The sequence below is a fragment of the Nicotiana tomentosiformis genome, chromosome 1 (assembly GCF_000390325.3).
Source record: "Nicotiana tomentosiformis chromosome 1, ASM39032v3, whole genome shotgun sequence".
NCBI classification, from domain to species: domain Eukaryota; kingdom Viridiplantae; phylum Streptophyta; class Magnoliopsida; order Solanales; family Solanaceae; genus Nicotiana; species Nicotiana tomentosiformis.
Genome location: NC_090812.1, coordinates 81,580,502 through 81,606,878, shown reverse-complemented (window position 1 = coordinate 81,606,878; position 26,377 = coordinate 81,580,502). Strand labels below are relative to the sequence as shown.

The 26,377-nt window shown below is 36.0% G+C and overlaps 3 protein-coding genes and 2 long non-coding RNA genes across 7 annotated transcripts; 2 read left to right on the top strand and 3 right to left on the bottom strand.

Moving 5' to 3' along the window:
- The first annotated feature begins 2,624 nt into the window (after nt 1–2,624).
- On the top strand, nt 2,625–3,688 carry LOC138907041 (uncharacterized). The gene is made up of 2 exons (XM_070197031.1): nt 2,625–2,845; nt 2,953–3,688. The coding sequence occupies exons 1-2, from the start codon at nt 2,625–2,627 to the stop codon at nt 3,686–3,688; spliced, it is 957 nt and encodes a 318-aa protein (XP_070053132.1).
- A 5,489-nt stretch (nt 3,689–9,177) lies between these two features.
- On the bottom strand, nt 9,178–12,756 carry LOC138899575 (uncharacterized). The gene is made up of 3 exons (XR_011411288.1): nt 12,582–12,756; nt 9,642–11,778; nt 9,178–9,554 (listed from the first exon to the last, which is right to left on the bottom strand). It is a non-coding gene; the product is annotated as an uncharacterized lncRNA (long non-coding RNA).
- Nucleotides 12,757–14,610: 1,854 nt separating this feature from the next.
- LOC117281755 (uncharacterized) lies at nt 14,611–15,615 on the top strand. The gene is made up of 2 exons (XR_004512389.2): nt 14,611–15,027; nt 15,142–15,615. It is a non-coding gene; the product is annotated as an uncharacterized lncRNA (long non-coding RNA).
- A 4,399-nt stretch (nt 15,616–20,014) lies between these two features.
- LOC104117401 (putative F-box protein At1g32420) lies at nt 20,015–21,085 on the bottom strand. The gene has a single exon (XM_009628453.2). It carries the CDS (start codon nt 21,083–21,085, stop codon nt 20,015–20,017), a length of 1,071 nt encoding a protein of 356 aa, XP_009626748.2.
- Nucleotides 21,086–21,685: 600 nt separating this feature from the next.
- On the bottom strand, nt 21,686–26,006 carry LOC104117397 (protein kinase STUNTED-like). Of its 3 annotated transcripts, none has more exons than XM_009628447.4 (11): nt 25,640–26,006; nt 25,117–25,452; nt 24,950–25,023; nt 24,692–24,810; nt 24,452–24,567; nt 23,803–24,357; nt 23,479–23,727; nt 23,233–23,393; nt 22,797–23,024; nt 22,554–22,703; nt 21,686–22,148 (listed from the first exon to the last, which is right to left on the bottom strand). In XM_009628447.4, exons 2-11 carry the CDS (start codon nt 25,268–25,270, stop codon nt 21,885–21,887), a joined length of 2,070 nt encoding a protein of 689 aa, XP_009626742.1. In that variant the 5' UTR covers nt 25,271–25,452; nt 25,640–26,006; the 3' UTR covers nt 21,686–21,884. The 3 variants fall into 3 exon arrangements, with proteins under 3 accessions (XP_009626742.1, XP_009626743.1, XP_033517494.1); XM_009628448.4 differs by having other exon boundaries at nt 23,233–23,390; nt 25,640–26,004; XM_033661603.2 differs by lacking the exon at nt 25,640–26,006 and adding an exon at nt 25,552–25,573.
- Between the last annotated feature and the right edge of the window lie 371 nt (nt 26,007–26,377).

The following is a 26,377-nucleotide window of genomic DNA, read 5'->3' as shown; positions in this document are numbered from 1 at the left end:
TGTTCATGATTTTAGGTCATTTTTTTAACCAATATTTAGGTCATCCAAAAATGGAAAATTGTCCATCAAAATTTGTAATCTAGTACTCCCTCCGTCTCATATTAACAGTCGTGGTTACTAAAAATAGTTATCTCAAATTATTTGTCATTTTAAAAGTTCAAAACAAAATTAATTTTTTTTCCCTTTTTTATCCTTAGTAAAAATTGTTCTTGAAGATGGAGATAACACGTAAATAGAATAAATATTCAATGAAGAGAGATTATATCTTATGACATAAATAAGGGTACAATAGTTCAATTTTTTTTCTAATTAATATTTCTTAAGGGGTGTGAGAAACACGACACATATCACATAATATGAGACGGAGGAAGTATTTTAGATTGAAGTGGGGTTTTCTTTTTTAAATTAGCCCGTTTTGACACTTGAGATGTTTATCTGTTTCCTCGGGTTTTAAACAGAATATATGACAAAATTGCTCCATCTTTCTCATGTTGTTGGTCTCATGAATTTCTGGTTGAAACGCGCACCAGATTAAAATAAGGCGCATTATAGTTTATGTTTTAATTATTATAATTCATTTATTGACATTTTGTCAAAGAATAATTGGTCAATATTATATTGCCTGTAAATGTGCATCTTCTCCTGCTCTTCACCAACTTAATATATTTTCTAGGTGCTCATCATTGAGATTCTGTGCAGAGTTCGTATAGATTCAAATAAGCTCCGTTGAATTCTTTATGTTTTCGTTGATTCGAAATAATCAAATTATTGTGATAAGACATAGACAATTAAGTAGATTGTCCATTCCTAAGTACTTGTTTATCGGGCTAGGGTAAATATGACTAGACATGCTGATCTCTCCATAATAATCTATCAGATTTATTGTTTATTTTTTTTCGATCATCATATACACATATTATATATGAATTACACATATATTATATCTTCGCCAGCTATTTTTTTTTAAGCGGTTAGATAAACTATTATACTAGTTAATTATTCTTACTTTTTTGCAGTATACAAAGTAAACTATTATCACTCCTCTATTGCTATTTTCGGTTTCCTTCATTTTGCTCGATCATATGTCCTTCGTAAGGCTCAGTTATGAATATTTATGTATTGGTGGAAAAAAGGTATCACACATAGAACATTATTGAGCTGATAAAGTATGATACGTGGAGCAATGGTGAAGTGACAGTTGGCGTATTCCATTAATGAAATTAATGGAGCAAGAAAGATGCGGAGTAAACACCCACGAAACAGTAAAGAACAAATGATCGAGCCTAAACAACTGTTAAAGAGGCACGAGCAGAATAAATCAAGACCAAAAAAAAGAAAAATTCATTGACTAGTAGTAAATAAGGAAAGGGAATCAGAGTCGTTACAAGGCCTTTACAGTTACGAATGCGTCAGTTATGATTATCAACCATAACGAGCAATTGATACCATTAATGCTCATAATGAATTCGTCATAAATAGGGGGAAACGTTATAATTGGATACTCCTATATAAGGATATAGAATCTCACTTGTAAGGACAAGTTCCGAGCACTATTGAAATATACTTACATTTTCTTGCTTCAAAAAGTCTTCTACTTAATTTGAGGGATAGATTATCATTCCATTCCTTATTTCTTTTTTACTAATTCACATTGCTATTTTTATTTCTTTTCAAGCGGATTGTTGAGGAAGTAAGGTATTATTCGGTTATTAGTAGCCTGATTTCTTCTAAATATAGGCTTTGACCAAAGATCCTATTTTTTGGTTAAACAAATTGGTTCTGTTACCAGGAATCTAATAATCTTTTTACTTTTCAAATCCTTCTTTCTCACAACTAAATTATATCAACTGGTAACGACAATAACCAACTAAACCTTCAAGAGAGAACACCACCACATCACTCTCCAACAGAATCCCCTCGCCAGTCCCGAGGAGGATCACTTGAGAGATCCACGTCACACGCTAATGATCAACAAGGTGATGAACAAACCGTAGAACAAAATATTCTAAAGCAGTTGATTGCGGAACACGTGAATAATGCTCTTCAGACCTTTGTTTGGGGGTTGCCTAACACGCCGCAAACCCCTCCACCAGCCAATACAACGACTTTAGAAATCCACGCTCGGGGCTCGATAATTCTGGAAGTGGAGGAGTTCCTAATGAATCCCGTGACGGGAGGTCAAGTATACCTAATAACTCAGATTTACAAAGTTTGGTACTAACTTTGCAGAAACAGTTGAAAGAGCAGAACGATCGCATAGAGCAAATACCAGGCGTACCTCCCGTAATAAAAGGTCTGAATATTGATAAGTATTCGCAGCAACCTTGGAAGCCGAGTGCGGCTCCTCTGCCAATTCCTAAAAAGTTCAAAATGCCTGATATTCCAAAATATGATGGGACAACCGACCCACGAGATTTGTAACTGCGTTTACAACTAGCGTAAAGGGTAATGATTTAACCAAGCAGGAAATTGAATCTGTTTTGGTCAAAAAAATTGGAGAAACACTCACGAAAGAGGCATTAATATGGTATTCTCTTTTTCGTGAAAACTCCATTAATTCTTTTGTTGAGCTTGCAGATTCATTCATAAAAGTACATTCGGGAGCTCATAAGGTTGACAAAAGGATGGAAGACATCTTTAAGGTAAAACAAGGAGATACAGAGTTACTCAGGGAATTTGTGGATAGATTTCAACGTGAAAGGATGATGCTACCACAAGTAACTGATAATTGGACAGTTATGGCATTCGCAAGCAATTTAAATGAAAAAAGTTCAGAAGCTACGAGAAGACTTAAGGAAAGTTTGCGAGAATTTCTAGCTACAAAATGGAATGATGTGTACAACAGGTATAACACAAAGTTGCGGATAGAAGAAGATACGATTACACAGTCAAGGGTCGATGAAAGAACAAGTTTGAGACATTCAGAATCTAAAAAAAGGTCCGAAAAAATAGGTACGAACCTTACATGGGACCTGCGGGACGGGATTCACGGTCTAAACAGGAAAACATATGGTCTAACCCTAGATCAAGGCACAAAGATGCGGGTTCATCATCTAGGTTCAGAAATGGACGAGATGCGCGAGGCAGTGATTCTGACACAGACACAAGGATTGGAGATTACAGTTTCAATGTCAGCACTTTCGAATTGGTAGCTGTTTTAAGAAGTATGGGAGATAAGGTACGGTGGCCTAAAGAAATGAGATCAAACCCGAGCAAAAGAAATTCAGATTTCTGGTATGAGTTTCACAACGATCATGGCCATAAAACAACAGATTGTAGATTATTACAAGGTGAAGTTGAGCATTTATTAAAGCAGGGTTATTTAACTGACCTGTTCAGTGAGAAAGGCAAGCAATCCTATATGAAGAATAGACAAGAGCCTCCAAAACCTCCGTCTCCAAAGAGAACAGTCAATGTGATAAGCGGGGGAGAAGAGGTCAATGGTGTGATATATACAGCTGCAAAAAAGACGTCGAAAGTCACGATTACTCATGGAAAGCGAGTTCGCCATGTTTTGGATGAAGACATTATAACATTTGATGATGCAGATGCGGATGGCTTGTTAATTCCTCATAATGATGCGCTGGTAATATCTTTGCTTGTACATGATACTAATGTAAAACAAGTTTTGATTGATCCAAGTAGCTCCATAAATATTATTCTTCTAAGGGTGGTGAATGAAATGTAAGCTGGCGATAAGGTGGTACCAAAAGCACGATCTTTATCTGGATTTGATAATTCAAGTGTTATCACGAAAGGGGAAATAATGCTTACCATATTTGCAGAAGAAGTTATCAAGGATACAAAATTCCAGGTGATAAGACACTGACATGGGTTATAATATGATTCTTGGAAGGCCATGGATTCATGATGTAGACATTGTACCATCTACGTTACATCAAGTTATTAAGTTTCCTTCGCAATGGGGGATTCTACAAATCCGTGGAGATCAGCAGGATTCTAAAAGTATCAATTCAGTGGCGGATTCAAGCACAACAAATAATGTTACAAATGAGAAATAACAACTACAGAATTCAGTGGAGGATATAATAATACAAACCTCAGCTGAAAGCGTTTCAGGACAGACGAATGTAGATTCAAGACCCGATGTTATTCAAGAACCAGAAGAGAATGAAAATATCAAAACAACGATTGAAGAACTCGAGGCTATCATACTATTCAAGCACTGCCAGACAGAAAAGTTTAATCGGAGCGAAACTGAACCCGGAAATGAAAGGTAAATTAGTCAAATTTTTAGAAGCTAACACAGACTGCTTTGCTTGGTCGCATTCAGATATGATAGGTATACCACCGAAGGTGATGACCCACAAACTGAATGAAGATCCATTGTATCCCCCAGTCAAGCAAAAGAAAAGGAATTAAGGGTCCTTCAAAAATCAAGTGATTGAGGATGAGGTACAAAAACTTTTAAAAATCGGATTAATACGAGAGGTAAAGTACTCAAACTGGTTAGCTAATACTGTGGTAGTTCCAAAAAAGAATGGAAAATGGCGGGTTTGCATAGATTATATTGATCTAAATAAAACTTGTCCAAAAGATTCGTTTCCTTTACCGCATATAGATCAATTAATTGATTTTACCGCAGGTCATGAGCTATTAAGTTTTTTGGTGCATATTCAGGTTATAATCAAATAAAGATGGATCCCCTAGATGAAGAAAAAACTTCAATTATTACAGACAGGGGGACTTATTGTTACAAAGTCATGCCCTTTGATTTAAAGAACGTTGGGGCCACGTATCAAAGATTGGTGACTAAAATGTTTCGAGAACACCTGGAAAAGACCATGGAAGTCTACATTTATGATATGTTAGTCAAGTCAACACAAGTAGGGGATCATTTTCAACACCTTTCAAGCACTTTCAAAATTCTCTGCAAATACAATATGAAGCTAAATCCAGAAAAATGCGCTTTTGGCATGGCTTCAGGTAAGTTTTTAGGCTTTTTTTTTTTTTTCCTAACAGGAGAAATGAAAGTCTACATTGATGATATGTTAGTCAAGTCAACACAAGCAGGGGATCATTTTCAACACCTTTCAAGCACTTTCGAAATTCTCCGCAAATACAATATGAAGCTAAATCCAGAAAAATGCGCTTTTGGTGTGGCTTCAGGTAAGTTTTTAGGCTTTCTTGTTTCTAACAGGGGCATTGAAGTGAATCCTGCACAGATCAAAGCTATTGAGGAGATACCTGACATACTCACGAGTAAAAAAGAGGTGTAGAGGTTAACATGGAGGATAACAGCTTTGGGAAGATTTATTTCCAAATCTTCAGAGAAAAGTTTTAAATTCTTTTCAGTATTGAAAAAGCAAAACCAATTTGAGTGGACTGACGAATACCAACAAGCTCTCAAAAATCTAAAATCATATTTGTCAAATCCACCCCCATTGGCTAAACCGAAGGATGGAGAAAGGCTACTCGTTTATTTTGCCTTATCAGAAATGGCGGTAAGTGCGGTATTGGTGCGAGAAGATAGAGGTAAACAATCTCCAATTTATTATATTAGCAAATCTTTATTGGATGCTGAAACACGATATCCTCACTTGAAAAAATTTGCTTTAGCATTAATTATAGCATCTAGAAAGTTGAGACCTTATTTTCAATGTCATCCTATCTCTGTAGTAATTATTTTTCTCTAAGAAATATATTGCATAAACAAGAACTATCCGGTAGGTTAGCTAAATGGGCGATAGAACTCAGTGAATATGATATCATATACCAGCCTAAAACTGCAATAAAATCTTAAGTTTTAGCAGATTTTGTGGCAGATTTCAGCACAAGTATAGTTCGTGAAGCAGAAAAAGAACTACAGGTATTTACCGGATCTGATCCGGGGACTTGGATCTTATTTACCGATGGCTCCTCGAATGTTAAAGGAGCGGGTTTAGGTATTGTTTTAATCCCACCTTCGGGAAAAATCATAAGACAAGCAATAAAATGCTATCCCATTACTAACAATGCAGCGGAGTACGATGCTGTGATTGCAGGTTTGGGACTAGCATGAGAACTCGGTATAGAGCAAATTATAATCAAAAGTGATTCGCAACTAGTAGTTAACCAAATGCAGGGGACTTACATAGCAATAGAGGCACGAATGCAACAATACTTGGAAAAGGCACGAGAATTAATCAGACAGTTCTAGTCATGAAAAATCGTGCAAATACCCAGGGAGAAAAATGCAGAAGCAGATGCATTAGCCAACCTCGCGTCTGTTGCGGAAATAACAAATGCAGAAAATGCTATAGTAATACATTTGTTTCATTCGACACTCGACCAAGATAAAAATGAGGTAAATTTTAATAATTTGACTTGGGATTGGAGAAACGAATTTGTTAACTTTTTGCAGTACGTAATTTTACCTGAAGACAAAAAAAAGTCTCAGTTACTTCGCCGAAAAGCTGCCCGGTACTGTCTGAGTCGTGGAAATTATACCGAAAGATGTTTGGAGGACCTTTAGCAAGATGTCTCGGACATTCTCAAATGGAATATGTGATGAGAGAAGTACATGAGGGACATTGTGGCAATCACGCTGGAGGAAGATCATTGGTGAAAACTCTAATAAGAGCAGGATACTATTGGCCAAAAATGAAAGAAGATGCGAAAAATTTTGTGGCCAAATGTGATAAATGCCAACGATATGGTAACAATATGCATCGCCCAGCGGAGCTGTTATATCCGGTTATTTCTCCATGACCTTTCATGAAGTGGGGGATGAATATCATGGGTCTTTTACCTTAAGCTAAAGGAAAGGTACGTTTTTTTATTAGTATTGACAGATTATTTTTCAAAATGGGTAGAGGCAGGAGCTTTTAAACAGATGCGAGAAAAAAAAGTTATGGACTTTATTTGGAGAAACATTATCTGCCGGTTCGGAGACCCACAATTCATAGGCACAAAAATCACAGAATTTTTTCAGAGTTGGCAGATTAAACGGATAACGTCCTCACCTTACCACCCTGTGGCCAATGGGCAAGCTGAGTAAACAAACAAAGTTATTATTAATAATTTAAAGAAAAGATTAGAAGAGTCAAAAGGCAAATGGCGCGAAGTGCTACCAGGAGTTTTATGGGCTTATCGAACGACAACAAAAACAGGCACATGAGAGACTCCGTTTTCACTTGTCTATGGTGCTGAAGCCTTAATTCCAGTTGAGATAGGTGAACCAAGTACAAGGTATACACAAACAACCGAGGAATCAAATGAGGAAGAGATGCGAATGAATTTGGATTTACTGGAATAAAGGAGAGAAGCGACACTAATAAGAATGGCGGCTCAGAAACAAATGATTGAGCGATACTACAACAGGAAAGCTAATTTGAGATACTTCAAGATTGAGGACTTCGTCCTCAAAAAGGTGTTTCAATCAACAAAAGCAACTAATGCAGGAAAATTGAGTCCAAATTGGGAAGTATTTAAAATTTCATTCGAGAAATCAAAGAAGAATGAAGTATTTATAAGAAGGCACAATCATCATTAAAAGAAGGTCATTATGAAGCGTCATAATGAAACCGTCACTTCGTGAGGGACGCAGCCGCGGTAAAACTCTAAAAAGCGATGAAAACTTGCAGAACCAATCGTCAAGAGCCACGTGGCATATGCATTGAATAGACGTGGCATACGAAGAAAACGCAGTGATACTCGAAAAGCGGCAGCAAAGAATTCCCGCCATAAATACTTACCACTTCTCGAATATTCAATTGAAGAATACTCAGAAAGTGAGGGTACTATCTGTATTAATGGAAAAAAGGTGTCACACGTGGAACCTTACTGAGCTGACAAAGAATGATGCGTGGAGCAATGGTGAAGTGACAATTGGCGTATTCCATTAATGAAATTAATGGAACAAGAAAGATGCGGAGTAAACATCCACGAGACAGTAAAGAATAAATGACCGAGCCTAAACAGCTGTTGAAGAGGCACGAGCGGAATGAATCAAGACAAAAAAGAAAGAAGATTCACGAACCAACAGTAAATAAGGAAAGGGAATCAGAGTTGTTATAAGGCCTTTACAGTTACGAATGTGTCAGTTATGATTATCAACCATAAAGAGCAATTAATACCATTAATACTCATAATGAATTCGTCATAAATAGGGAAAACGTTATAATTGGATACTCCTATATAAGGATATAGAATCTCACTTGTAAGGATAAATCCCGAGCACTATTGAAATATACTTACATTTTCTTGCTTCAAAAAGCCTTCTACGTAATTTGAGAGCTAACTTATCATTCCATTCCTTATTTTTTTAAAACTAATTTACATTGCTATTTTTATTTCTTTTCAAGCGGATTGTTGAGGAAGTAAGGTATTATTCGGTTATCGGTAGCCCGATTTTATCTAAATATAGGTTTTGACCAAAGATCCTATTTTTTGGTTAAACAATTTCTCCAATTAAAGTTAACTGATTATACTTTTTTGCCTTACTTGTAGAGACAATAGCAATCCCATTATTTTTTAAACAAGGTGCAGATCTGTTGGTTGTATCTTTGCTGAACAAGGGTGTAAAATGGGGTAGGGCAGGTTAGGGCGGGGCGGGTAAGCCTTGACCTGCTAATATTTTGACCCGCCCTGCCCTACCCTATTTAGCCTTTTTTCAAATTTGCCCTGCCCCACCCCGCCTCGTTTAGTCTCTCTTATATTTTTTTCTTTATTTTCTAGTTTGTAATTTTATGTCTGCTTTTTTTAAAAACTTTTTTTATTAGGCCATGCAGGGGACTCTTGTAAGCAGCTACTTGCAGCCATGGCTTTTGCTGGTGATACCAAAATATATACCAAATTATCTTCATATGTCAATTTATATGAAGTAAATTAAGTTGTTTAAACTTATCAACTATCATGTAATATGCATGGAGAAGCATTTTACGAATTAAATATATAGCTAGGTACAAAATAATGACAGATCACAAAATCTTATTTTCAAGAGATAATAAAAAGTCGAGCAATGGATTTTTTGGTTGCTAATAACAAACTGAAATAATATTATAATACTTGTCACGGTAAATCGATCAGTCTGAGGAATTAAATGTATCTCACATTGGTTCCTTCACTTTTAACCCATAATTCATTTATAGAAGTTGCAAAGAAAAACTGAAGGATATGCAAATAAGAAGAATCTTCTGTAATGACACATGAATTTAGATTAGACTTAGAGAAATGTTAATTGACAAGCAGTTGGATAACTTTGCAAGGAATCAAAGGAAACAACAACATATCTATTTGTAACCTTACAGATCCATTTACTTCTGTTTAAGAAAGGATATTACTAAACATAGCACCCATCTTCATTTTTTCCGATGCATTAACCACTGTATCAGTCATAAAATTTCAACCACAATACAAGCTCGACACCACTAATTACACCACAAAACAGTAAATATTAAACAAAACTACAGCAGGCAATCCAAATCTGAGAGGAACAAAAGGGTTGTAAGCATGTCAAGGTTCTCATAATTGCGATAAACCACTTGAATCCGGCTCGTCCTCTTCATCAAGCAATGTTGGACATGAAACTTGATCCATCATTGAAGTCAAACCTAAAAGGAAAAATGCATAGTTCAATGTATCAATATAGTATTAAATAATTGAATACCTATTAAGACAATAATGAAAAAATTACTTACCATTTAAGTCATTCCATAACCACGTGCGAGCATACATTAAAACTTCCAAAGTAGTGGGGTGGAGTCTACTCTGATGCGGGCTAATCAACCTCCCATTAGTGCTAAATGCCGATTCCGAAGCAACAGTAGACACGGGAATGGCTAAGAGATCACGAGCCATTTTTTGCAATGTAGAAAATTTCAATCCATTTGTCTTTCACCAACTCAAATTGTCAAATGAAGGAGTTCGAGGTAGTAGGTCTTCTTCTAAGTACATATCCAACTCTGATCTTTTCTCCACGGTAGCTCCAGTTGAAGCTACAAATCTATCAAAGCTCGAAAGCTAATCACCCTGAGTAAAACTAGTGACTTCACTAGAACTAGATGCTAATGAGTCAGGTGGAGAAGATAAGTTACTCTTATAATCTTGAAAGAGATCATAGCAATTGGATCGAACTTCTTGAATTTTAGTTGAAGCTTCTTCACCATAAATTAGTGGAAGAAAGAACTCTACCAACCTCATCTTGTAACGTGGATTAAAGATTGCAGCTACTCCCATCAAAATATGCACATCATCCTAATATTTTTTAATTTCAACAACATCGCAGATGCCATATCGCTAATCAAAGGATTAAGCTCATTCACCCAAGCTTCCAATTGACAAGGTGGGTTGCTCCGATGGTAAGCACCCTCCACTTCCAACCAAGAGGTTGTGAGTTTGAGTCACCCCAAGAGCAAGGTGGGGAGTTCTTGGAAGGAAGGATGCCGAGGGTCATTTGGAAACAGCCTCTCTACCCCAAGGTAGAGGTAAGGTCTGCGTACACACTACCCTCCCCAGACCCCACTAGTGGGATTATACTGGGTGGTTGTTGTTGTACCCAAGCTTCCAATTCTAGCTTAATTTCACAAACTTTTGTAAAGTATTGACGGGACGTTGGATATTGAGTTCCTGAAATTTGTTCAGTGATATAATAAAAAAGTTTGAGCTTATCAGAAACATCTTTTGCATTACTCCATTGCTCTTCAGTTGGATAAGACTGATAATTTGTGTCAGTTAGACTCAACTTGTTAAACATCTACGTATATTCTATAGATGTTCTCAACATTAAATATGTTGAGTTCCACCGAGTAGGACAATCATACTCCAACTTCTTATTACAAGAACAGTGAACCAAACGTGCAGCTTCTTCAAACCTCTCAATTCTGCCAGCTGATCCAATCCAATACAAGACACTATCACGCACTTTGCTAATACTATCTCCTATCACCTTTAACTCTTCTTGCACAATCAAATTTAAAATATGTGCAGCACAACGCACATGAAATACTAGACCAGTCAACAATAAATCTTTTTTATTAAGTTTCTCATCCAATAAAGTTTGATATTTTTCGTTCAAGATTCCAATCAAACAAACAATTAACCAAAGCACCACACAAAGTATCTTTATCATGTGGAGCAGGGACATAAGCAAATCTTAGAATATGACTTTGAAGCCTCCATGAATCATCAATAAAATGACCAGTAATAGCCATGAACCCTTTTTTGTTACTATTGCAATTCTACTCGTGACTTTCTCCAACAACTTAGAAGTTTGCGATTTCAAATTGTCAAAAATTTTCATTATGTCATTCTTGATTGTATTTCTGGAAACCATCTTAAGCATAGGTTGGAGACTCGCAACAAAGTTCCTAAATCCTACATGATCAACTACAGAGAGTGGATACTCGTGTAAAATAATGACATGTGCAAGTTGTTTAAGTGAAACATCTTGATCAAAATAACCACCCATGGTATCACCCTCATTTTGTACATCTCTTGGCCTATTAGGGCACTTAGGTATGTGATCTAACATATATTTTGTTAGGTATGTGATCTAACATAGATTTTGTCCCACAATTCCTAGCATTTTTATATCGGCGATCGCAATACTTACAAACACCATATGGAACACCATTAAATTTCACCAGCTTGAAATGCTTCCATGCTTGGGAATATCTCCTTTTTCTCAGTTCAACTTCTTCAGGCTGTAAAAGCCTTTGAATCTCATCGTCTAAGAAAATAACATTAGAAGATGAAGCTGGTAGATTCTCTTCATTTTGAGATGCCATGATATTCACATAGTTAGATAGAATCTGACTGGAATATGAACATAGAAACCTACACATTTGAAATGCTTCAAACTATCAGTAGCCTAAAAGACAAAGCTTCAAGAAAGCTGCAGTTTGTGGCTATAAAAATATAATCAGACAAAGCTTCAAGATCCTAACAATAAACATTGAAGACTACTCAGAATCTCTATAATTATGTCCAGATATGTCTATTAGCTTTTGAACAAAATGTATCATCCACTATTACTGAACTCTCTGGCTATATATGAACTAATACACACAGTATAACTAAACGAGTCTTATGCAAAGTGAGAGTTGACAGTAGAAAGCAAGCAATACAACAAATGAACAAGCATAAATGAAGTTAAGCAGAAATCATGAAAGAAACTTAGGCGACTGTATTAACTATTGCAAAATCAGCATTCATACTCTGAGCGCCATAGATTAACTATTGCAAAAGTAGCATTTTTTGGGTTTTTTCAGCAAAACATTTGAACATTCTAATATTCTGTACAAACTTTGAACATTTGAGTTGGTCCCTCATTTTCCTTCGGGGGCATCCAATAAAATGAAAAATTTGTCCCTCATTTCAAAATATCACTCTACTGAACAAAAAATCAAACACCTCGTAGGTGGCAAGAGATGCCGCAATAGGAACATCCAACCGCTCAATATGCTTTCAAGACATAACCAATTTATGATATCGATAAATTATTTTACTGTAAAACAAGAAAAAACAGTAAAGTCGGCATTTTTTTGGGAAATCAAGAAACATAGCAAAAAAGCTAAAAATCAAGAGAGAAATAAAAGTTGTTACAACAGAAAGTGAAGTTGAAAGTAAGAGAGCGTCACCTTGAAACTTATTGATTTGTCGGAGATCGAATTTTGCCTGGAAGATTAGAAGAACTGAAGGGAAGGGTTTGAGGTTTCTGACTTTTTGGCTTGTCCTTTGGAAGAGCCGACGAGGGCAGGGGCTTGAAATGTGAAATGTTCGGTTGAAAATGTCAAATGGATTCAAAGAGGGATTGGAAAAAAGGATAAAACACGCGGGTCACTTCTATTTTACCCGATCCATCTATTAAACTGGCATGAATATCCCAAATGGAATACGAGTCATCCCCAAGAAGCATAGTTTCAAATGCTTTGGGTCCATAATACAAAGTAATGAGAATATTGACGAGTATGTTACACATCGTATTAAAATGATGGATAAAATAGAGGTTCGCATCTGGTGTCTTGTGCGATAGTAATGTGCCACAAAGACTTAAGGGTGAGTTTTATAGAGTGGTATTTAGACTGACTATGTTGTATGGAACCGAGTGTTGGCCAGTCAAGAAATCTCATATCCAGAAGATGAGAGTAGCGAAAATGAGAATATTAAGATGAATGTGTTAGCATATCACGAAAGACAAGATCATGAATGAAGTTATTAGGGACAAGGTGAGCATGACTCATGTGGAAGACAAGTTGCGGAAATCGAGGCTGAGATAGTTTGGTCATGTGAAGAGGAAAGACATCGATTCCTCGGTCAGGAGGTGTGAGAGGTTGACAGTGGTGTATCAGAGGAGGGGTAGATGGAGGGCTGAGAAGTACTAACATTGGTATTAGGTAGGATATGACACTATTTTATCTTATCGAAGGTATTTCCCTCGATAAGAAAATGTTGAGGTCGAGAATTAAGGTTGTAGGTTGATAGATAGTCGAGAGTTTTTCCTTGTCCTACCAGTGGTATTAGCACTAGTCTTGTATTTTCATATTCTTAGTTCCTTGTTATTACACAGTGCATCACTATTACCGGTAGTTGGCACTAATGTTGTATTCAAGTATTCCTTGATCTTGGTTATTACATGTTTTGCTATTTGCTTCCACTTCTTTTTACCTTGTTGTTGTTATTAATTGGTTATTACTTCCTTTCACTGTTCTTGAGCCGATGATCTATCGAAAGCAACATTTTCACCTTCATAAGGTAAAGGTAAAGTCTGTGTATACATTACCCTCCCCAAATCCTACTTGTGAGATTCTATTGAATTTGTTATTATTGCTGTGCAAAACCATTTTCATTTTTCAATTTACACATTAAAAAGGGAAAGCATAATATTTAGTTTTGTTGTGATTTTCTTTCCTTTTTGTTACATCTAGAAATTGATGGAATGAGATGTGATGTTTTATTTTAGTGGGAGCACAAGAAATATTGGATCAAAATAAAACCCAAGCATAATTAAATCAAGATTGAAACCGAGGAATATTTAGTGATATCTAATACTCCGCCAAAATTAAAACTTTCAAAAGCAGCAAAAGACAAAGGTGATGAACTAACTACACTAATAAATATAGACAATCTAATGTAATATCTATAAGATTAATTTGGTAATAGGAGAATCGATTGTATACCTATTAACAACAGCTAAACGACTATTTTCGGGGAGTAAAAATCTCCCAAATTTCTCATCTCTGAAGTTGAAGTATGAAATATAATTGAGTGAATGAGTCGAATAGAGAACCTCATTGAGGAAAATACATCTATTAGGCATAAGTTGTAGCAATGGCTACGTTGAATAACAGAAAATTAAGGGGGAAAAAAATTAATTGATAAAAAAATGGAATATTCATTTCAGTTAATTTTCCGGATACACTGTTTATTCTCTATATACTATGTGACTAGCTGTCCCACAAGGACAATTCTCTAACAAACTCACTAATATTAAGACACGTGTCCTAAATGAGTTGTATAGCCGTTTGGGCTTGATTGAAATTAAAAGGCAATTGGACCTAACAAAAAGAGCCCAAAACAACTTAATAATTAGGACTTCTACTCGTTCGGCCCAACTGAGACTGGAACCTGACCCAATATCCTAATTAAGGTTACAAATTTGGGAAATTCGTAACATTCCACTCCCCTTCAAGAAAAGCTTCAATCTTTCCCTGCAAAATTAGGAAACTGAGATTTGAGGAAAGAGAAATCCTCCCAAGTTGCTTCATCTTTGGAAAGATTAGCTCACTGGACTAAAACTTCAACAACTGCCTTGTTACCTTTCTTCACTAATATGCGCTCTAGAATTGCGATTGATTCTGTAAGGATTTGCCCTTCATCGTTGCAATAAGGTGGATCTTGGTATGGAAACACGCCTGATCCCACATTTTTCTTCAGTTATGAAACATGGAAGACTGGATGAATTTTGGATCTAACATGTAGCTCGAGTTCATATGCCACACCCCCAATTCTTCTACTTACTTTGTATGGTCCATAATACTTTGCTGCAAGCTTTAAGTTCTTCCTAACCGCCACTGAGATCTGACGGTAAGGTTGTAGTTTGAGAAATATGAAATCCACTACTTCAAACACTCTGTCACTTCTTTTCTTATCTGTGAACTGTTTCATCCTGTTTTGAGCTTTCTGCAAATTGTCTTGTAGGATTTTGCTCATCAGCTGCCTCTTCTTGAGCAACTAATCTACAGCTTCCAATTTGGTCTGACCCACGAGCTCAAATATGGGTTGAGGAGGGTCATATCCATAGAGTGACTTGAAGGGATACATGCCAATGTCGGAATGATGAGTCTTGTTATACCAGAATTCGGCCAATGGAATCCACTTGTTCTATTCTTTTGGTTTATGGCCCGTCATGCATCGTAAATACGTCTCCAAACATCTACTTAGTCTTTCGCAATGCCCATCCATTTTAGGATGGTAAGCTGTACTTAGATTTTGCTACACTTGTAATCCTTTTAGTAGCTCCTTCCAAAAAATGCTGACAAAAATGGGATCTCTATCCGATACCACATAACAAGGGGCTCCATGTAGTTTAAACACATTGTCTAGCAATAGCTGAGCTACTTGAATTGCATTGTAGGGATGTGATAGTGTGATGAAATGAGCATACTTAGTGTACTTGTCTACTACCACTAAAATGGTGTCCTTTCACTGTGATTTTGGAAGCCCATCGATAAAATCCATAGTCACATGCTCCCATACTTTTGTAGGGATTGCCAGTGGTTGTAGGAGACCAATGGGACACTTCCCCCTTGTTCCTTTGGTATATTTCACAAGACCTCACAACTTCTTTCACATCACTCAATAAACCTGGCCAGTAAAACAAGGATCTTAACCTTTGTTGAGTTGGAATTATACATGAATGCCCTCCCCAAGGTGTTGCATGCATTTCTTGAATCAACTTTCCTCTTAGCTGCCTATGATTTCCTACCCAAACTTGACCTCCTTTGCGTAAGATACAATGCTAAAAAGTGACATTATCACTTGATGTTGGGTCAATGCTTAGTTGCATTATTAATTGTTGTGCCTCTGTATCATCAATATAGTTGTCCATGATCTCTTGAGCCCATTTAGGTTGGACAGTTGAGAGTCCATGGAACTCTCCAGATACCTCTTTTTTGCGGGACAAAGCGTCTGCTACCACATTTTCTATCCCTTGTCTGTATTGTATCTCATAATCAAGCCCCATGAGTTTAGTTACTCCCTTGTGCTGCAGTGAAGTAGTGACCCTTTGATCTCGAAGAAACTTCAAACTAAAATGATTTGTGCATATTAGAAACTTGTTAGGTTGCAAATAATGCCTCCATTTTTCAACTACAATCAGCAAGACCGCTAATTCCTTCTCATATGTTGACAAGCCCAGATTTTTGGGGCTTAAGGCCTGACTCAAGTATGCCAAGGGTCTTCCATTTTGCGTTAGGACTGCTCCCATGCCTACTCCACTAGCATCCACTTCCACAGTAAACGTTTTGGAGAAATCGGGCAATCCTAACACAGGGCCCTTTACCATTGCCTCCTTCAATTCCTCAAAAGCTTTTGAGGCTACTTCATTCCACTGAAAATACCCTTTTTTTAGCAGTAGTGTTAAGTGCCTACTAATTACTGCATAGTTTTTAATAAAAGGTCTGTAGTAACCGCTGTTAAACCAAGAAATCCCCTTAACCATTTAATATTCACTAGTCGAGGCCATGATAACATAGCTTCCAATTTAGCAATGTCAGTGCTAACTCCATATCCCGACACAACCTGACCCAAATACTCCACTTGTGATTGTGCAAAGCTGCACTTCGACCTTTTGGCAAAAAACATGTTTGCCTTTAGTAGTTCAAACACCTCTCTTAAATGATGAATGTGATCTTGGATTTGCAACCTTCACCATTGGGCCTATTTCCTTAAATAAAACATTGCACAAAGTATAATTCATCGAACTGAGGCCTCACTACTTCGACTCTGCAACGCAAGTCTGCAAATCTTTTTTGATAGCTCGGCACATCAGCCCATTGTTGTAGATGATTAAATATAGTAACCACATCAAGAGGTCCTGTTCCATCATATCTTTCACATAAATCGTTACAAATTATCTCCAATTAATCCTCCCCCATGGTCTATTACATGAGAATCAAACCAACTGTCCAAGTTGTCCTTGACTGTGATAGCCACACAAATCATTTTATCTTCTTCAGTAACACGATAGTAGTCAAAATAATATTTGCACCTACATATACACCCCCTAACATTGGTCTCATCAAATTCAGGGAACAAAATTGTGGCTTTTAAGTGACGGAGATTATGTGGGGAATTTTCTGGAAGAATGAACAAAATGGGTAAAGCCATATCCGAGTAGGTTGGTAATTGGTTAATGGCTACATGAATTTGTGATGTAACAAGATGAGGTTGATTAGATGTGTAGAGGGGTATTTGGGATGCAGGATCTTGGGGTCTATAATATGGTGTCTGGGTTGTATTGGAAAAAACTTGCATTTGGGCCACATTTGAAGGTTGGGTTTCCGTTGCTGAGATAGGAATGTTCGTTCCAAACGTTAGTGGGCTAGTGGAAGAGGAAACATGGGCTGGGGTGAAAGGCCTGCTAAAGGCAGATAGTGAAGAAAAAGGCTTGGATGAACTAATAAACGCAAGTATAGTGGAATTAATAGCAGAGCTGTAAGTGTGAGAGAAGTGGGGATTCATTGAGGGTAAAGCTAGGTTTTCACTCAGTGTTGGTGCAAAACTAGTGTGAGAAAAACTGGTGTTTGGGGTAGGTAAGTTCAAATTTCTGCTTACATGGAGATTTCTTTGATTTCCAGCTATGGGGGTAGGAAACATAGGAGTTACCGGCGATGAAGTTGGCCGGAATCCTCCGCCCACCGATGACTGTCCTGTTTCCGTATAATTACTACCTCCCGCCATTGACATTCGAGTTTTGTCCTTCTTCTGAATATCTATTACCCAGTTCTCTATCCTTTGGTTCGATTCAACATTCCTTTTCTGCATCTCTTCTATCTTCTCCATACGCTTGCTGGAGGTGACGATAAAAGATTGCAGCTGTTGCTCTAGGTCTACAGGGTTTTCGCTGCTGCTGACCTCACGAGGAGGATCCACCATTGTTGCCAAGGATCACGCTCTGATACCAAAATGTAGCAATGGCTACGTTGAATAACAGAAAATTAAGGAAAAAGAAAATTAATTGATAAAAAATAGAATATTCATTTCAGATGATTTTCCGGATACAATGTTCATTCTCTATATACTACGTGACCAACTGTCCCACAAGGACAATTCTCTAACAAACTCACTAATACTAAGACATGTGTCCTAAATAAGATGTATAGTCGTTTGGACTTGATTGGAATTAAAAGGTAACTGGACCTAACAAATAAGGCCCAGAACAACTTGATAATTAACACTTCTACTCGTCCAGCCCAACCGAGACTGGAACCCGACCCAATATCCTAATTAAGGTTACGAATTCGTAACATAAGCAACCACTTAGACGGCATATGGATTTTTCTCCAGGAAGAATCTGTTCCTAGAGTTAGAATTCTAGTCTTAATTACTCGATAATCGTTGTTGTTGTTGATTTCCGCAAAAATAAGAAGCAATTTGTATTTTCCAGTTATCGGATCAAATCCGAGAAACAATTGAGGATGATCCAATGGGTATTTCCCGTGATTCATAGAGAATGGCAAAACTTTGAGCACATACTCATCTCGTTATAGCATAATTGCAGAAATAATGACGAGGCACCAGTAATTCTAAAGAAAATTCTTCTAAACGTGGTCTTTTTTCCTTTATTCCAAGGTTTTCTTTCCCACCAGGGCATACTTCTAGTTCAAACAAAAGGCGAATGGCGGAAGGGCGGACTTGAGAACGAGTATTGTGCAGTTTGACAAAGTTGGATTGCTGTATTAAAGTGTTCCAAACTTTAGAAAGACACTTGAATTGCAGGAGAGACTTGGCATGTTAGGATCGCGAATACTATGTCATTAAAACAATGCCTTTCCATAAAATGTGTTCTCAATATTTGGGTTGGATTACCTACTAGAGTTGTAGGCAAGTTACAATTGCTCTTTTGATTGTGTTATGAAAATGTTTGATTGCTTACTATAGTAATTTTTAAAGAAAAAGAGAATAATAGATTCTTTCGGAGTACTATTTAGGGGTTTGAGACTAAACATTTATAATGGATTCACTTCTAATTGTTTACTTCTCAAATACTGTTGTGATTCTCTTAAAAAGGTAAACTATTTAACCCCACATATTATTAATAATTGAGATGGAAATATAGCAGTATTGAACTCTATTACAACATTTTGATCCATATAACTGCAAAATATCTATGGGGTTGACAACTTTTCTTTTTCCTTCTACATCTAATCACCTCAATAATGTGTTCTTTTCACTAGGAAGAAATGCAATTGATTCTGAAATGATAAATGCACAATGTCAAGACAACATCTTTGATTTATAAGGAACGAAGGAAATTCAATTGGAACAAGTAAAGTTTAATTACGGGAATAATTCAGGACGCAAAGAATGACGAAGATTCAAACCAAGCTCAAAAGAGAGTGAAGATACAAATATAAATATAGCACGCAATACCAAGTCAAATCAACTAAGTATGTTTTTGCATCACCTCGCTCCAGGTTTACATCTCACATTCTAATGGTATCCATATCAATGCATTTTTCTCCTTCTTTTGTTTTCTTTTTCTTTTTAATTTTCCTTTCTGTTCTTAGAAATAAATTTTCAGATGTTGTGTGTCTTCTAAGGCTAATAATTCATAGAGTATATTGAATCACACGCTCCTATGTGATCATGCCTATAAATTTCTTGTCTGGTTTTAAGCCATGTATCTTGCTACACTAATAAGCTTAGACATTTAATCTAATGCATATATCTATCAATGTACAAGAATAACTGGCTGAGACTGAAACTGAATAAGAACAAAGAACATAGTTTACAGCTCCCTGAATAAAATAAAATAAAATACGATTAATAGAAACTAAACAAATCTTTTTCAAACTAAAGACGATAATGGGATAATGTTCTCAACAAACCTGCTAACATTTCTTAACAGAAAAGGATTGGGAAACACCAGAGAAGCTGGTGCACTAATAATGCTTGCTGTTGCTAATAAAACATCTGATAGCGTCATCTTGTCGATCCTTTCTGCTTCAACCAATGCAACCTTCTCCTCCGAATTGGGATAAGAGTCTTTCAATTGCATAAAAACCTTGTTAAGGTCATCGTATAGCAAAGTGCCATTTTCACGTCTCCTGTTATGGTTGAAGCGGCAATGTATAACCAGTTTTCCCCGTAATGCAGTTTGCATTTCATTCAAGCCTTTGAAATAACTATTTTTTGGGGGTGAAAGTCTTCCAAACTTCTCTGCTCTGAAGTTGAAGTAGTAAATACTTATATTCAATGAATTATCAGTTGAATAAATAACTCCGTTGAGGAAAATACATCTCTTAGGCTTAAGAAAACAATTAGACGGCATATGGATTTTTCTCCAGGAAGAATCGGTTCCTAGAGTTAGAATTCTAGTCTTAATTACTCGATTACCATTGTTTTTTCCCACAAAAATATGAACCAACTTGTATTTTCCCGTTATCGAATCAAATCCCAGAAAAAGCTGAGGATCCAATGGGTATTGCGCATGAATTTCTTGATTCATAGAGAATGGCAAAGCTTTTATCTCTCCTGTGGTGACATTATACAAATAAGTCTGAGTATCTTTAAAGCTATACAAACAAACAAGGCCATGGCAATAATTGGAGCAAACACTCATTTGATAATAGTTGAAATAATGGCGAGGTGCGAGTAGTTTTAAAGAAAATCCTTCTAATTCTGGTCTTCTCTTTTTTATTGAAAGATAGTCTTCCCCACCAGGACATACTTCTACTTCAAACAAAAGGACGCGGGTGGTGGAGGGACGGGCTAGAGAACGAGCATTGTGCAATTTGACAAAGTCGGGATCATGTTGTATGTTCCAAGTTTTAGAAACACACTTGAATCGCATGAGAGACTTGGCAGGGAGCCATGTTAGGATCTGGAATACTATGTCGTCAACACAAGGCTTCTCCATAATTGATTATGGAGAAAGAGAGCAAGTTTTCAATATTAGGGTTGTACTCACTAGGGCTCTAGGGCAAGTTTTCAAGTTTCGTACTTTTGTTACTCTTTGGGCTGTTGTGTTATTGACATTAACTAAGGAAAAATTCAAACGGTTTTAAAATTATGATCTTCTTATGAAATATTAAATTGTGGATATGTATACCTTATACGAGGTTAAATATAAGAAAAGTTTTCTAGTAGGAAAGAAATTGTATTGTAACTTGATTTCTTTTCCTAAATTTTGTGTACCGAACTATACTTTTACCATCAAGGGATCCTTATTAAGCTAAGATTGTTTGAGAAGTAGATATCAAGTCTCCTTGCTACTAACTAGCCAAAGGAAGAATATATATTCTAATCCTTGATGCAAAAGGAAGAATATATTAATGAGAATTGCAAGAATAGTTTACACATAAAGAAAAAGGAGAATGATAGATTCTTTCTTTTAGGGGCTGTTTTTGGATTCACTTTTAAACGATTTAGACCCACGCATAATTAATTATTGAGATTAAAATAGAGCAATATTGATTGATTTCTTAACCTCTGCCAAAATTAAACTTTCAAAAGCAGCAAAACAAAAAGATAATGAACTTTATTACAGCAGTTCGATCCACAGAATTGCAAAATATCTGTGGGGTTGACAACTTTCTTGCTATAATCATAAAGTTTTTGTTCCTTCTACATCTAATCACCTCAACAATGGGTGCATTTTTTCTTCTTCCAACTGTACAATGACAGATTTGCAAAAAGTTTGTAGTAAAAGCTAGCTACTAATATTCTGAGCTTGAGGATCTGCTCCACGTTTTTCTCAAGTATTCATCTACAGAAGAAAGAGGGCTGCTTTGGTCCTGACTACTGCTGAAAGATGTGGAATTATCATTCACATCAAGTAATGCAAGACTTAAATGGGACTCTGCACTTGAATCTGGATATACTTCATCATCATTATATTCTTCTATATTGTTATGATCCTCACCACTTCCACCATTAGCTTCTTCATTTCCATCTTTCTCCCCCTTCAACATCTTCAGAATCTACTCAAATAACAACATGGGGTTACAATCTAAGGTGTAGTTTTGTTTGCGGTTCAGTTATATAGAAATTATAATGCATGGTGAAGAATAATACATGGAATCTTTTTGTCTTTAGATACTCTTATCAATGTATTGCTAACACATGTATTCTTATCCCATATAAGAAAATGCATAAATTCCAATATAATTTACACCAGAATTAGTATTACAACGTTTGACTTTCATAAACACCGCATAACTTATGCATTAGTTATACTAAAGATTATATTAGTTATTACAAGATTTTAAACTGAAAACTGGACGTTGCATAAGTAATACTTACGAAATTTTATATGGAGAGTAAAGTTTCTTATAATTTAAACAAAACGACCCCTAAAGGGAATAGCTGCAATGAATTGTAGTTACCTGGTTTATGTTAGGACGTAGCCTTGCTGCTTGTGTAAGACAGAGTTTTGCTGCAAGAATCATTCTTTGGACTTTATCATCTTCAACATTCACATCCAAATTCTCATCCAAAATTGCTTTAATATCCTCACTTTCTAACTTGGGTTTCGCCTGGAAAACAATTTTAGAAAAAAATTGGTTTAATTGACCAATGAAAGTTGTAATTTGGACTAAAAGTTTCATTGTCAAAGTAGAGATGCTTACCCACATGACTAAACTTTCTTGACCACTGGGAGTCTCAAAGCCAATAGCTTTTCTCCCTGATAATAGTTCCAACAGAACCACACCAAAGGAGTAGATATCAATCTTATCACTTACTTTCCCATACATAAAATACTCTGGTGCTAGATATCCAAAGGTTCCTACCACATCACTATGAGTCAAGTAGGATGCTTTTGTGGGTCCCCATATTGCTAACCCAAAATCTGATAACTGCAAAGGAGAATTGACCAGCGAGTTTAAGTTCTATGAATTAACAATGTACAAAATATTTACACAATAAGGTCAATTATAAGATAATTACAGGTAAGTTAGCACACCTGTGGTTCAAAATCATCACTTAAATCCTAAACGAATTAATGATCTTGTTTAATGTACAATAATGAAATAACTGCCCTATCTGTTAGTTTGACAAGCACACCTGTGGTTCAAAATCATCACTGAGAAGGATGTTTGATGACTTGACATCTCTGTGAATAACAGGCCTTGGACATTCATTGTGTAGGTAATTTAAGGCTTCTGCTATTCCAACGGCGATTTTGAATCTTCTTTCCCATTGCAAAACTGATTTGCTTCTTCCTGCTTTTGAAAATTCACTAAACATTAATAGAATACCTTGGATGTTTTTTTATTTTTTACAAAAATAAATTCTTGGTTTGCAGCTTACCATGTATATTTTCTTCTAAATTTCCTTGTGAAAGAAAATTGTAAACAGATATCAGATGGGAATCCTCTATGCAAATTCCAAGTAGATTAGCAATATTCATGTGTTTAACTCTTGTCATAATGTCCATTTCCTGCCTGAAATCTTTTCGCGCTTCCTCTGATGAACTGGAAATCTTTACTGCCACTGATTTTCCATCAGAAAGCTGAGCTTTATATACACTGTTGCGCCCTCCTTTTCCAATCAATTTCTCTGCACAAATTTCCCATGTTTAAAAAGCAAATGAATTTAGAGAATGAAGTGTAGATAAAAGCTAGAAAAACCAACCTGAGGAGAAGTTGGAAGTCGATGATTTTAAAACATCATAGCTAAACCATTTGATGCCGGATGAATTTGCCTCAAGTATAAGCTGCAAATCTTTTATCAGCTGGTTACAAACTGATGCACTTTCCTTTTCATTACAATCCATGAAGTATTTTTGTTCCATCCCAAAGGCATTTGGCGAATCCTTTGGAGAAAAATCGGATTTAGGACTATCTAACATAGATCGATTTGGCAAGGTCATCACCCATTGCACCACCGACATTTTTCTTACTACTTTAGCTGGTTGATTCAATGAACTCGCGGTTTGTAAAAGCGGCCAACCAGGTCTATCAGCAGCAAAATCTTCGGTAGGAAGAGAAATTGAACCTAGTGAAAGAGAATTTTTCTTGTGTTTCGCCAAAGAACTCACAGTTTCCTCTTTTGGATTCTCAGTATTACTCACTTCATAACTGAATCTTCCCATTTCGGATATCTCAGATTCAACAAATTCAGATAGGCAATCCCTTAGAGTAGAACTTCTTTCTGATTGAAGACTCGGTTTTGGATCACTAAAAGAACCTATCCTCACCGAAAACAGAACAAATTCAGTTTTTCTTTAATACAAAATGAGAAAATAAGCTCATAAATGTGCAATCTGAAAGCAATATCAAACCTTTGAGTTGGGAATTAGAGCTTCTTCTAAAGAAAACCTTCCCATTGTCAATGGCCATAATCTCAGTAGTGATAGGAAGCCGCTTTGCGCAATATTTAGAAATTGAGGTCCAGCTCCTACACAAGTCCTTTTCAAATTTATTAAGCACAACATACATGAACCGCAAAATAGAATAATCAAAATCCGGATTAGTCGGGACAGTACTGGAAAAAAAAGAAGAGGGTATATAGCTCTACTTACCCAAGAGTACTATGTTTGCTAGTTCCTACAACTACAGCAACTGCAGAATGGTTCTTTGCTTCTCTTACCAAAACTCTTCTAATTGAACTTCCTTTTAACACCAGAGAAATAATATCCACCTGAAATTCCCAACCAAAAACAAACCTACATCAATCACAATCGGTGGTTTTTTTTTATTTTCCAAAAAGACAACAAACAATTTAGAGAAAGTTCAATTGTATTTGTCACTAGGAAGAAAAGAAAAAAGGAAAAAGCAACCTGCTTTTTATTACATAAGCCATCATAATCATCCAGATAAGTGTCCAACAAGGATTTATCTTTTGCAATTGAATCTGAAATGATAAGTTACAATACAATGTCAAGACAACAACATTTAGTTAAGAAACAAAGCAAATTCAATTAGGACAAGTAAAAATTTACTGTACCTGAATTTCGACAAACATGTAGAGCAACAACCCTATCTCCAGGATTTGCAAATTTTACAATAGCCCAATTCAACAACTCTCTAATATGGCCGTCAAATCGAATTCCAACTAGCACATTTCTCTTTTCTGATTCTTTTTCCTTCTCAAAAATCATCTTGTTGACGGCCAATAATGTAATTCTTTTTTATTGGCTAACCATACCAGAGAAATTATTGATAAATTTATATCAATTGCAGCAACCCAGAAAATTTATTGTTTCTGCAAAAAGGGAATGCTCCAGCTGACAAGACAAAGGAAGTGTATGGCAAGACACTGGTCCAGAATATAAGCTTTGATCTGAATAGTCAAAAGCAAAATAAAAAAATTAACACCATTAACAAGTACAATAAGAAAATCCAAACTTTGAATGAATAAAGAAAAAAAAAAAGTAAACACCTTCAATGACCGATAACAGTATATCTTACGTAATGAATCTGCTAAAAAATCTTTAAATAAGGATCCGAGTCCGACAACAGGAATTTACCTAAAGATTGAGCCCATATGTCGCAACAAGCCATTAAAACTTTGAAAAAGAAAGAAATGCCGCCAAGATCATATACACAAAATTAATAGTACCAACTAAAAAACAAATAAATACATGCCAATGGTAGGTGCTTTGCTGACAATAAAGCTTACTTCAGCTTATGGGCATTCTTCGTTTTAAATATTTTTAAACATTAAAAACTAAAAAAACTAAAAAGAAGATAATTTTTGAATTTGATACCTAAAATCCTACTACTAAAGAAAGAAAGTGGGGAAGGGTAAGGAATAAAGAGTTCCCGCGAAAAAAGGGGATAAAAACAGAGGTTAAAATTGTGTGATATTTTTTATTTCGTTCTGTTCAGGAAAACAGGCAGGTAATTCGTGGGGAATACCGAGAAATAAATAATATTTGTTCAGTTAATAATAACCACCGACAAAATAGGCCTGAGAACTCGCTCGCGGCTATTGTTGCGAGTTAATAGTTGCCGCAACGTTGCGACAATGCTGATATTTTCAAAACATAGTTAACAGCTTAATATTGAACTCGTAATTTGTATTTTAATTTTCACATAATTAGCTAATAAAAAGAGAAAAATTAATTTTGAGCGTGTTTGTTAAAAAAATTTAAGTCGGTCAAACTAGTCTAAATTGAAAGTATTAGGTAAATTTTTTAACTAGTCAAATTAATTTATTAGGATATTTTTAGTTTATCTATGCATTCCATAAGTACCAAATGCAT

Coding starts and splice junctions, on each gene's coding strand:
- LOC138907041 (XM_070197031.1), top strand. CDS start 2,625: ATGGAAGACATCTTTAAGGTAAAACAAGGAGATACAGAGTTACTCAGG. Junction 2,846..2,952: donor TGGAATGATGTGTACAACAG/GTATAACACAAA, acceptor CCGAAAAAATAG/GTACGAACCTTACATGGGAC.
- LOC104117401 (XM_009628453.2), bottom strand. CDS start 21,085: ATGGAGAAGCCTTGTGTTGACGACATAGTATTCCAGATCCTAACATGG.
- LOC104117397 (XM_009628447.4), bottom strand. CDS start 25,270: ATGATTTTTGAGAAGGAAAAAGAATCAGAAAAGAGAAATGTGCTAGTT. Junction 23,394..23,478: donor TTTAGAAGAAAATATACATG/GTAAGCTGCAAA, acceptor AATTTTCAAAAG/CAGGAAGAAGCAAATCAGTT. Junction 22,149..22,553: donor TACGTCCTAACATAAACCAG/GTAACTACAATT, acceptor TTATTTGAGTAG/ATTCTGAAGATGTTGAAGGG.